At 38.4% G+C, this 12,668-nt stretch overlaps 1 protein-coding gene across 1 annotated transcript in view; it reads right to left on the bottom strand.

Moving 5' to 3' along the window:
- Nucleotides 1–325: 325 nt before the first annotated feature.
- Nucleotides 326–12,668, bottom strand: part of MBOAT2 (membrane bound O-acyltransferase domain containing 2) — a 93,530-nt gene continuing 81,187 nt past the window's right edge. Inside the window, exons 11-13 of the mRNA XM_033055694.1 lie at nt 9,464–9,596; nt 7,188–7,339; nt 326–6,698 (exon numbers count right to left, since the gene is read on the bottom strand). Coding sequence (XP_032911585.1) covers nt 6,476–6,698; nt 7,188–7,339; nt 9,464–9,596 — 508 coding nt within the window. The 3' untranslated portion in view covers nt 326–6,475. The remainder of the gene's footprint in view (nt 6,699–7,187; nt 7,340–9,463; nt 9,597–12,668) is intronic.

Raw genomic sequence — 12,668 nt, forward strand, 5'->3', positions numbered from 1 at the left:
GGCTCTGCCTTGGCTTGGGGCTGCTGCTGGCTCGGACTTCCAGGGTGGGAAATTTCCAAAATTTGTTCATATATAAGCCAGTCCTGAATGTAAGCCGCACTTCCGGTTTGGGAGAAAAATTTTAGTCAAAATTGTGTGGCTTATAATCATGAAATTAACTGTACATACAAAACAAAGTAAAAGCAATTTTGAACTAGAACATTCCAAGTAACAATGTAAATGCATACAATGTAAATTTAGCAATTGAAAAGGAGAAACTGCATTAAAATAATTTTGTTCTTCAACACTCATTAAAGACAGACAGCAAAGAATTTAGAAAAACAAGTTCACTTTTTTTAAACTACAGTTTAATCAGATTTAAAGACACAAATTAGAAAAGAACATTTATAGGCAAGTTAAAAACACCTTTAAAACATAACAGCATGCTGCTTCTGCAGCACTGCTGAGGCAAATTAGAAATAAGTAATTATTAAAATATCACAATCACAGTGTAACTAACAGTGGTATTTTAATTTTACCATACACCAACACTTAATTTATGGATCTGTTGAAAAATAACACTTTTTAAAAAATATATATTTTGGAATAATAAAAATGAAATTCACTGACAATGTAGTATAATCTGAACCAGGAAAGGCAAATTTAGGAATACTGTAGCTATCCACTTTTAGGGGTGTTCTCTCACCTTAACATACGGGTGGTTGGAGGCATAACTACTTCTGCATTGAGGTAAAACTATTCCTTTGAATGTGTAACCAAGGCAGGAAAGAATAAAGTTTCATATTTTAAATTCTTAAATTGAATAACTTATTACAACATCTTTGAATAATGCTATATTACCCATTTTACACTATTTTTCATCCAATGCATTTTGAATGGTCTCTTCTAACTCTTCTAGAACACATCTGAGGTCTGGGATTTAAGAGTAACTACCTAAATACTATTGTAGCATTTTGACACCTTTGTCACAGTAAGACACATCAGCAGATTCTTCATAAAAATAGTCAACACCACTGGACAAAAGGTACAAATAAGGATGTAATGAGAACTGGAAAACACAAAGGTAAAAGATGCATAGGCAAATACTCCTTAACTTACTTTAGTAATTGTTGCACCTTTAATAAGCAGTGTTGCACTTTTCTGACTACCAGTCTCTAGGCACCCCATTTTCTCTATTTTTTTTGTTTCAGATTACACTGTCCTAGTTTTCAAGTCTAATCTGGCTAGAGCATGGACCACAGCTGTCTATTGAAATGACATATTGTAGTGAAACTTAAATGAAAATCCAGCCTGGGGTACCTCCCCCTTAAGGGGAAGGAAAAAGATGGTGCAGAGGTCTCTTTTGCCAAGAGGTTTGTTTGGAATAAGGTGCTGGACTGAGTCACTAAAAACTTTCCTCTAGAAGTAGCCCTACCTCAGATCTCAGTCTGAAGTCACACAGTTTTTCAATTCAAAATTTATGCAATGTTTATATGGATATGCACGTGGGTTCAGAAAATCTAAAACCATCTACAACCAAGACCAGGTCTAAGTCACTGGACACACAGCTAATGCACAAGTGATGAAAAAGTAGCAACATTTACTTTTGCACATTTGTATACCTAAAATGAGCAAAATTGTGGTTTAAATATTTAATATGATGAAAATTGATATATTTGATGGTTAGATTTTGTAAAAACCTACAAAAAGCCCATTCTGAAATAAGTTTTTAAGAAATCCTTTTTTCATTTAGCTTTGACCATAATAAACAAATGTTGCAGTATTTGCAGTTGTAACTTTGCAGGGTGACTTTGTGGATGCCTAGATTTCATGGTGTTTGCAAAATGTCTACATTAAGACAGCAAATACGTAAAAAATCCAGCCAGATGTAATACAGAGCAGCTGCAGCCTGGGTCACAAGAAAGCAGAACCTCTGCCAAGCTCTGCACACAAGGTTGGCTCCCTGGAGGAATTGTGTGGCAAACCCTTCCAACCACAGATGGAACACGTTCTGACTAGAGACTTCTCTCCACTGCCACCCTTTCCCACCAAGGCTGTGAAGATGAAGACCGACAGCACAAACTAGCTGAGATGCAGACAGATCTGGTAATCTTATGAGGATAGGCTCAATTCACTAGAGTGTCTGCTTACTTATTCAGAGTAGCACTTAAATATTTATTGATGTATTCATTGTCAAAAACAGGAAAATTAAAGAATACATCAAGTGCAGTTCAGAGTATTATTGGACCTAAATAAATACATAAAGGTCAATCATGGAGTGAAATGCTGTGATGAATCACCGCAGAACTAATGTGTATTTTTTAATACATAGTCTGCATCACATTAATATCCTTGAATTTATTTGTTTTTCTAACACTGATCACTTTTCCACATAGATGGTAGTATTTCAAAATTTTCAATTAAAATTAAATTCTCAAGCCTGATTTCAGAATTCAACAAGAATTAAAAAGTGAAAAACTTAAAGATAAGGGAAATAAAAACCTAAATTATAGTAACTTGTGCTTTTAAAATTCTTTATCTTTCAAGGCCAACTTATAAAGTTGAACATGTGAAAGTTTACATATAAGCAAGTTACACATTTGTATGCAAACGTGAAGACACATTTGACCATGTATTTAAACAAATTGTCAACAATTTGTTTGCAAAGCTTCTGAGAGAAAAAACCTAGATTTTGTTTAAATTACTTTTGATATGAATTAGACAGGAGGTGATGATCTCAAACATCTCCTCTACATCAGAGGACATTTTACCACTAAACAAATCAATGCTATCAAAAGAGGCAAAACTACCTAGTGTGCATCCTGTAATACAAGCCTAGCATTTATATTAATATTACTTATTCCCCTGGGGGAAACAGAACAAGCTCTTCAAGTGTAAAATTCCTCTAATAAATAATTTACTATATTGGTAAAACTTATACCATATGTCATTTTAGAGCAGGGAATATACCAGGGTCACTTCATAGTCTTCTCACTAAGGTGTGATTTGTTATCAAGAGCATATTGAAATGCATACCAATATTTTTACATGTGATACATTTTCAAATGTCACCAATTACTGAAATCTTATCTACACATCAACTTAAGGAATGGCCAGGGAAGAATAAGTTTCCTGAATATGTAGGGTGTTGAATATGTAGAGTGTATCTGTAACTGCAAAGCCAGCAAAACCTTTTTGATTACAACAGTAGTGGGCACCACTTAAAGTATTATTTAAATATGTAATATATGTCTCTCTCATTAATACAGAATCATAAAAGTTAAAAAACATTACACAAGCAAATAGTTACTATCAGGGTGACTACATTTACTAACATTAAGTGCCTGAATGAACTGTTCACAATAGGCAAGTATCTGCAAAGCACCATAAAATTACAAATGATATGTTGCATTTGCTTTTCAGAGTGTGCTGATCTGCAATACAGGAAACACTTTTACCTTTTGGATATACATTATTTAATAAGTGAAAGAATACTTAAAACCATGTTTCCTTCATGTCCAAAACATTTATAGGAAACAGATTTTCTACAATTTTTGTCAGGGAGAGCAATGGTAATTACTGCCATCCTTTCAAATTCAGTATCATCTAATCATGTGTGTAAGACCTAAAAATCATCTAAAGCATTGGGGGGCCGGCTGCTCTTGACTTTCTGATTGAATGGATAAAAAGGATCCAGTGTGATAGCAAGGCAGAAAATAAGTAAAGCAGAGGGAAAGAAACATCAAAACCCCAGTCTGACTAAAATCAGAGTGCTGTCATTAAAAAAAAACCAGTTTTTTTCCATAGTCCCCAAGAGAATTCATTCTCATGAAGAGCAGATTTTTGTTCAAAGTACTTTATATTTAACAGTGGCATTTAAATGTAAATTCTAGGACAACACTATACTTAAATTCTGTGCAGAATTAATTGTCATAATTTTCTTGTGTTGCAATTACTTAATGAAGCCAAATTATGAAGAAAAATGTCATGTCCAATTTTGAAACCTGTATTTTGCCACCAATACTCAATGAAAGCATTAATGTATTTTCTTAGTTGTTTCAACTTCACTATATACAAAAGTACTGAACAAAACTATACCTCTGAATTCACTGACATTGAAGTACCTGTCTGCACTATCCTAAATCTGCTTATTTTCTGGGAGCCTTTACAACTGTTTCCATATTTCATTAAGAAGAATTAGTAAGCCTCTATAACACACACAGGCACATATGCCAAAACAATAAAACAAGAGTATGAGAACATAAATAGGAACACAGCACACTGTACTGGCATCCAAAAGTGTGTGTTTGAATAGATTTGGAGACCGCACCAGTAAGATGAATTTAAGTTCAAGAATAACAAATGCTGAAAGAATCAACCCTATTTCTACTTACCCACCCAGAAATGTGTAAATCTAATTTTTTCTTTTATGCAAATATCCCTTCAAGTACAGAAAGCAAAAAAAATGTCTCTCATGATTCTATATGTACCAAGGATGATCAAACAAATTAGCATGTCCTTACTTATTAACAAAAACAAAACCACAATGTGGTGTCAAAGAAGCATATGACAACCACAACCCCATGTAAGGGGAAGTCTACCTGGGCAATCAAAGTAAGGATGTAGAAGTCAGATTACTTTATCTTAAAGATAATACAGCTGTCACTGAAACAACATCCCTGCTCATCTAAACACACTCATCCACTCTCATTTCATATTCAGTTCCCCCTTTCTGATTAATTAGTGCTAACCTACATGTATGGGAAGTTATGTTCTCTTCCTTCTGTAGTTTTAGGCAAGGAGCCAAGGGCCAGACACAGAGTAATGACAGCAGGGAAACAACTCTGACCTAACTTAGGGTTTGGTTCTTCAGGGAGTACTGTGATGGTTTTTGCGTGGCACTATCCCCAAAGCTGAGGACCATCATTGCACTTCTGGTAGTAAGAACACTCATCCAACTGGAGCTAGATAGTTGATGAAAACGTTAGGTTTCAAAATATTATGACAAAATTTCCTCAACCATTTGTTAGCTATTAATCAACCAGTTGCATTATTTTTCTCTAGCATTATTTTGTATCTGGTTTAAAATTAAAAATAAACCCCACATGGATAAACAGCTTGTGTTTACTTTAAAAAATTGTATGAAAATACAGAATATATGCAATTAAAATGTAGCCCTTTAAAAGTAGTACTCAAGCACTAACCATGATCACAATAAATGGTCGGGAATAGATATAACCACTACATTGTTTCCTTAACACACTTCCATAATTCAGACAGTCAGATATTCTGGAGGATTTCTTTCTTTCATTATGTTACCCAGAAATATGACATGAAATTTGCATCTAAAATTCTAATTCAAAGAAAAAGCTTTTCCTCAAATTCACACACTTCTTTGGATAAAGGTTCATCAATTATCACACATACAGAAATTGGTTGTGATAGTCATTTCATGTTTGACTACCTATGTGCTGGAGCTTCAAAGTAATTTTGCTATTTTATACTGAAAGCATCATCAACTAACTGATGCCTGAAAATTCAAAATAACTTTAAGTATTAAAAATTACTTTTTGTAAAACAGTTCTATTCTAGAACAAGTATTTATGGTATTTAAGGGCAAAACTGCACTTTCATTGAAATCCCAGTGCTTGCACATTGTCTTCTGTGCCTTGTGGCTGCCTTTCACCCTCTGGCTGCAAAGCCCACTTGGCAGTGTTTTAATTGGGTTCAGGTACTTTAAAGTAAAAGAAACCTACGTTATCAATACCTGGAAAAGGTAAATCTTGAGGTGTTTTTAATCCATTCAGAAGGACCATTTTAATCCATTCAGAGTAATTAGAATTATACTCTTTATCAAAGAAACCTAACTATAATTTGGCATCAATGTTTACAATTCTGCAATGTACTCTAATAGTTTGAGATACTTTAAGAAAACCCTCCAAATACTGAGAAGCTTATTGCAATTCCCTTTGAAAGATTCCAAAGTCTTCTAGTGACTTTGCATTTCCTTTCATTACCTTTACAGCACATGGTGTTACATATTTGAAATACTTTCCACATAAAATCAAACTTGAAATACCCACTTAGAAACAATATTTCAGTAAATAGAGGGTTTAAGGCAAGTCATTCAGTTGGAAAAATTGATTTCCATTTGTTAATCCTAGACTGACAATTTTATTCCACCCCATCAGTGCCTTGGGATACACAACGTACATTCAGCAAAGGGCACACATATGACCCCATGGACATACGTTGCAAGTCCTGAGTGCCCATTGAAATAATGGTAATATCTTCATATAAGGCGTGACCCACAGGGACATGGCATGGGAGGGGTTAATTTGTTTTGTTTCCAGTCTTGCTATTGTATGTGATTTTCCTAGGTAATGCGTTCTTTTCTTACTAAATATCTTTGCAAACAAATACAAACCCCTTTAAAAGGTGCTAAAAATGGGTTTTTGAAAACATACAAAATATATTCATTATAATATTTCCTCAATCACTGTTTTAATGCTTGATATCTGAAGGTTATTCCTTGTTTCTGACTGAAACTATTATTTGTTGTGGGATAATTGTTCTTTTGTAAAAGACTTTCTTCTTCTAGTTTTCTGGACCACACAGGTTGGACACTTTCATGCTTTTTACTTCCTTTTTGAGTTCTTTTCAATGGAAATACCAACAACACCAGGATGCTGGCAATATGAAGACAGAAATAGCAGGAGCTAAAAAATGAACAGAAATAATAAATCAATGAAATTCTTTGCACATAAGATATGAACACATTAATATTTCCATTAAGAAAAGTCAGATAAGGGGAAAATCAGAAATTAAGTCTTCCCTCACATTATTTAGGACTGTAACAAGGTATAAAGTGAACAGAAGTCTACTTTCAACTCTTTTCACAAGTTATTTCTGGGAAATCAATATCTAGTCTGGCTATAAAATAGTTCAAGGGCATGTAGTAATTTCAAAGGTATCCCCTGATTTAGTTTTTGGTTGGGTTTTTTTCCCTGCCCCCTGGAAAATAAGTCTGTTATGACAGGAAAATATGAGCAACAGAAGACACACAGTGTTCAAGCACTAGAAATACAATTCGTTCAGCTACAAATTCATCTCAGAATTAAATCATTAAAATAGCTTCAGAAATCTTCTGCCACTGAAAATACTTCTATTCCAAGTTAAAGAAAAGGAATCAGGTAGAACGTGCTTACCTGTAAAAGGTGAAAGAGGGTTTTACAGAGAGCAGTACAAATGGCACGACTGTGTAACTTATTGCTGCTTGAGTTGCCACCCATGTTACAATATCATAACATAGTTTTACAGCAGGAGATTCAACAAAATAGTGTCTGATATTGTTTCTTATCTGAAAAAGCAGGTAATACTAAGTTAGCTGAGGAATAAACCTTGAGAGCTCAGTTTGTTGCATTGATACAGAAGTCATAGGATGAATTTAAATGCTACAGTTTGGTCAAATATCTTCGAACTATTCAAAATGCCCATCAACTTCAACAGGAATTGACTCAAATTCCCTCCAATTCAGCCAGCACGGGAATTTAAGCATTTATCAATTTAAACAGAATTTAAATTAATCCTGCCCTAAATCAAATGCAAATTTGCACCGCTTGTTTGAATGAGGCAGACATTGTATTCTATTAAGCCATTCTGTAAATATAGAGGGTTGGAGTAAGTGAAGGCCAGAATGTTTCTGATGAAAGCTTCTGTATAGTAATTCATTTTCATACACTTCTTAATAAATATATATTTTAAGGCAAGCAGGGTATATATCAGAATATACAAAATATCGGTTCTAATTACGTTTTTCAAGAGTCTTCTATTAAGTGGGATTATTATAAAATGACTCAAATTTCTATGCTGAATCTTCTTTTGTTCTAAAATTCTGCTCAAAAGATTGAATATCAAAAGTATTTTAAAAAGCCAAATCCAAATCCCACACAGGGTTGGGTTCAGTATTATTTAAGCCTATAATTATAAAGGCATCAATAAATCATTGCCTCTTTGCTTTGACTGAACTGTTATTGTTGCTCACACTCTCATGTGCAGACAAACCAAGATGGGCTCAATTCAGCCTTTGACCCCAGCTTGCTATCACAGTTGCCACCTCTCTGCACTGAATAGTGCTCTCTGAAAAGCTGCACACCAGTGCACACTGTTTAGCTTCCTTAACCTTCAGTTTCTTTAGAACTCCTCATTCCAAAGAACATATCCAAGGCTAGCTCCTGCTGATTTAATTCTTTACATTAAAAACCCTTTTTGACCCTTCTTGCTTTTCTTATTCTAATTGCCCTGTAGATACCACATTCCCCCTCAGTCTTTGCTTAGTTAAGCTAAGTCAAACAAGTAATTCTACATACCCTTCATTCTGCCATCTCCCTCTAGTTATTCCTATGGTCACATGCAAGGACTTGTTCCTGAGTTCTGTAGAACTCAGATGAAGCTTCACAAAATTTCTTGTAATCTTGTCTTTTAGGACTTGGAGAACAACTTTTAACACAAATCTATGACTGCCACTAGTAAACACCCGGTTATGAAATCTGTAATGATTAAAGGCAGTAAAATAAGTTGGATACATGCTTAGGCATAACAGAACAAAGTGTGGATCAGTGCTGCCAAACTTTGCAGTTAAAGGCTAGTAGAGTTAAATAAGAAATATGCTCTAACATATCTTAGTACCTGTTGATAGAGAAACTTAAAATATTTTTTTACTAGCCTATCAATTAATACCTATGAAACATGAATACAATGTAGTCTACTAGAGAAGCCCAGGATAAAAGGCAGTGAGCACTTCAATTTACTGGACTCATCTCACTAAGCAGATTTTATCTGTGAACTGTCCCAGAACCTTGGCTTTTGCACCAGCCTCCAGCTGATAAACGTCAAAATTTCCATGTGATAAATCTGGAAGAAGAAAGCTGTACCTATTGTAAAGAAAGGTGTCAGTTCTGTCAAACAAGGACTGTACCCTTGTGAAGAAAGAGACACATTCGTTTTATTGATGTAGTAACAACCTAAATCTGAAGCACCACCTTCCCCTAGCTATTATAGCAACCACAAGCAGTCTGCTTCATTTCTCACTCTCCTGGTTCTTCCAACAAAAAAGTGCTCTGTTATGTTGCTCTGATCTGATGTGTAATTTGTTCCTCTTTTCCACTGAGTGACTGATAAACCTGTCTTTGTTCTTACATAGCTGACACTACTAGTTAATTAACACTATCAGTTAATACAGAGGAAGAGCTTCCACAAAAGATATGCTACAAATATGTTACAGGCTATGCATTGTCTTGTTTATTTCCACCAATAAAGCCCTCCTTTTAATTAATCACTCCTATTGTTCTTGTAACTAAAAAAAGTAAATAGCACTATCAGACAGATTGTGTATCAACAGTACAGGACAGCATTGGAGCAAAGAACACGATTAATTTGCTTTTACAAAACTTATTATTTAAGAAGATACTTGGTTGGTACTTACAGCTCGTGCTGCTAGTGTCATTAGTACTCCTGTTAAAAATGTTAAATAATATCCTGGATAAACCCCATGCCAGATGGCAGAAAGAATGAAGGTTTGGATCGTTGGGCTGAAGGTGGCTCGCTCATAGCACACTCTAGCAAGTCAGAAACAATTCAAGATAAGTAACATGAAACATATCACCCAAAGTCTTCCCAGCTATCATTTATACCTTCACCAGTTTCATCTTCAACACAGAAGTTTCAATGCAATTTAAGTTTTTTATTATTTAATAATGTTGTCACTGTATCATGGCTTAGAGAAAAAGCTTAAAGATATTCACAGCTCCTGATTCCAGTCCTCAGTGCTAAACTTGTGCTCAGTGCCATCACACACGGTCCCTATTCCTAATGAAATGATACACAGGCATCCAAAAATGAGTTTTGGCGTTAAGAAGGAATCTTAAGCCATCAAGAATATGTTTGAAAAGCTGCACTGGAAGGCACAAACTACCCCCAGATTCTTGGGATAAGAGCAGCTTATAGGAGCAGGGGAAAATTAACAAATACCTTCAATTTTGAATAATAAAGAAACTACAGTGAAAATGTGTCTCTGTGACACAATTAGGTGAGCATGATGATGAAATTTTAATAAATACTCTAGTGCCGAGAGAGCATCAAATAAGGAGAATGCTGAAGTCTGTGTTATTTTAAAATTGAGACTCTGAATTTCTAGGCAAGGTCCTATGGTCCTATAATAAGGAATTCTAGAAGGAAGAAGGGAAAAAGGAATCCAAGAAAGGTGGTTCTAGAAGACAACATTATATGACACAACGACAAACCATCATGATGTGGAAGAATGATAGGAAACATGGTAAGGTCCTGATATGGCTTCATCAAGAGTTCTTTAATGCCTTTAATGATCTGAAAACCAAAAAGCAATAGGAAATATGGAAACAGATAAAAACTAACAAAGTAAAAATAAACACCACAAGCATACATGAGCACAAATCTACAGCTAATATATAAAAAAGGGTTTTAACAAAAAAGGCTATAGACACCAATATGTATAAAGGTTTCATAACCATATAGCAAATAACAGAAAAGAGAATGCACAGCTGTTATCTAAAGATGACAATCTAATGATATCAAGAGCCACAGTATCCACTACTAATCTAACTACTTTACTGCAACTTCCACTGAAAGCTACTGATCAATGTTGAAGAACAGAAGGTAAAAAGACAGGATCTGAATAGGCGAAGATTAAAAGTGTAATTTGCTAATTTAGTTTATTTGCATCAAATAGATGTGGCTTTATCTTATGAGGTCTTCAGTGGGTTATGTCACAACCCCCTGCTTTGCCAAAGGGTTTCACTCACAGTGGCAATTAAGAGGAGAACATGGAGCTGGTGTAATACTGAAACCTATCTGAGGACATTTGCCTAAAACAGATCACCTTGAGAGGAAAGCAACATTGGTCAGGCTGAACAGTAAATAGAGATATTTTTGACAAAGAATCTGTCAGCCTCAGGAGTAGCAACGCATTAGGAAAACTTGCATTTAGTCAGGGATACATCTGGAGTAAAATATTTTTCATCAAAACCTCATTTGATACTGCCAGAAGTCACCCCACCAACACCATCACCTCTGTCTGGGCCAAGACAGAGCATCCCTGGTAGACACAGAGTAGCTGCATCCAGATAGGGGCTTGTCAGTGCAGTGCCCCATGCCAGGGAGCAATGTCTTGGCCCTGTCAACTGCAGGCACGTGGATTTGTGCCTTCCAGGGGGCATGTGAAATCAGTAGATTCACACCAAAATGGAGCACCCACATCTCCCACAGGAAGTGCATGCAAGCAGGGTTTTGTATCCCACACATCCTTAGGAGGGGTGGTGCAGTTTGCATGTAGTTGTGTACGTACAGTAATTTCACGAATACAAGCCGCACCAATTTGACCAAAACTTTGGTGGAAACCCGGAAGTGCGGCTAATATTCCGGGGCGGCTAATCTATTAACAAAATTCTAAAAGCTGCCAACACGGAAGTGAGAGCCCGCGGCAGCCCCAAGCCAAGCTGGAGCCCGGCCGGCCCCGGCAGAGGTGGGAAAGCCTGGCAGAGGCGGGGCCAGCAGTGTGGAGGCGGGCGGCAGAGCCTGAGCCAGCAGGGCGGGGCAGGGAGGGCGGCAGAGCCTGAGCCAGCATGGCGGGGGAGCCCGGGAGAACTGGGGCTAGCAGTGCAGGGGAGCATGGCAGAAGCAGGAAGGCCGGCGGGTGGGGCTGCCTGGCAGCGGGGGAAGCCCAGCATAATCGGGGCCAGCAGCGTGGGGGAGCCCGGCGGTGCGGGGGCCTGCAGTGCCGGCCAGGGCAAGGAAACGCGGCGGCGGTGCAGACGGGAGGGGGCGGCCGGCGAGCCTGGTGGCGGCGGCGGCAGCCCTGCCGGCGGGGCGAGCGAAAGCGGAGCTCGCGAAGCGCCGCCGCCGCTCGCGAAGCGCCGCCGCCGCGAGCGAAGCGCCGCCGCCGTGAGCGAAAGCGCCGCCGCCGCGAGCGAAAGCGCCGCGGGGCGGGCGCGGCGCTCGCGAGGCGCGGCGCTCGCGAGGCGCGGCGCAGGGCGAGCGAAAGCGGCAGCGGGGCGGGCGGCGAGCCCGGCGGCGGCAGCCCTGCCAGCCGGGCGAGCGAACGCGGCAGCGGGGCGGTGCTGACGGGAGAGGGGGGCCAGCGAGCCCGGCGGCGGCGGCAGCACCAGCCGGCCAGCCCCGCCGAGCCGTGGCGCTGAGCTGGGCCACCCGGCCCCGTCGGCAACCATGAGCGGGCCGAGCCTGCCTGGCCCCGCGCCGAGCCTGCCTGGCCCCGCCCCGAGCCAGTAAAGCCCGCTATGCCGCGATCCTGTTACTAATTGGCCAATTTGTGAAAGCTGCGCACGGATTCTCGCAACGAACGAAAGTGCGGCTAATATTCGGGGTGCGGCTTATCTATTGACAAAGACAGCAACATTGTCGAGGCACCGGGGGTGCGGCTTATAATCCGTGCGGCTTGTATTCGTGAAACTACTGTACATGTGTGCTTTTTAATCCACTTGGGATTCGTTACAGAAGAGTATTTAAAAATGTTTACTACACCAAAGCACTAAACACATGCAAAATGTTATGTGTTCTAATACTGCTATTAATTCTAAATGTATATGGCTGGTGGCTAATTACATCTCATTAATAAAGTTATATATGTCTTTAATCTT

Source organism: Catharus ustulatus, chromosome 3 (genome assembly GCF_009819885.2).
Source record: "Catharus ustulatus isolate bCatUst1 chromosome 3, bCatUst1.pri.v2, whole genome shotgun sequence".
Classification (NCBI taxonomy): Eukaryota; Metazoa; Chordata; class Aves; order Passeriformes; family Turdidae; genus Catharus; species Catharus ustulatus.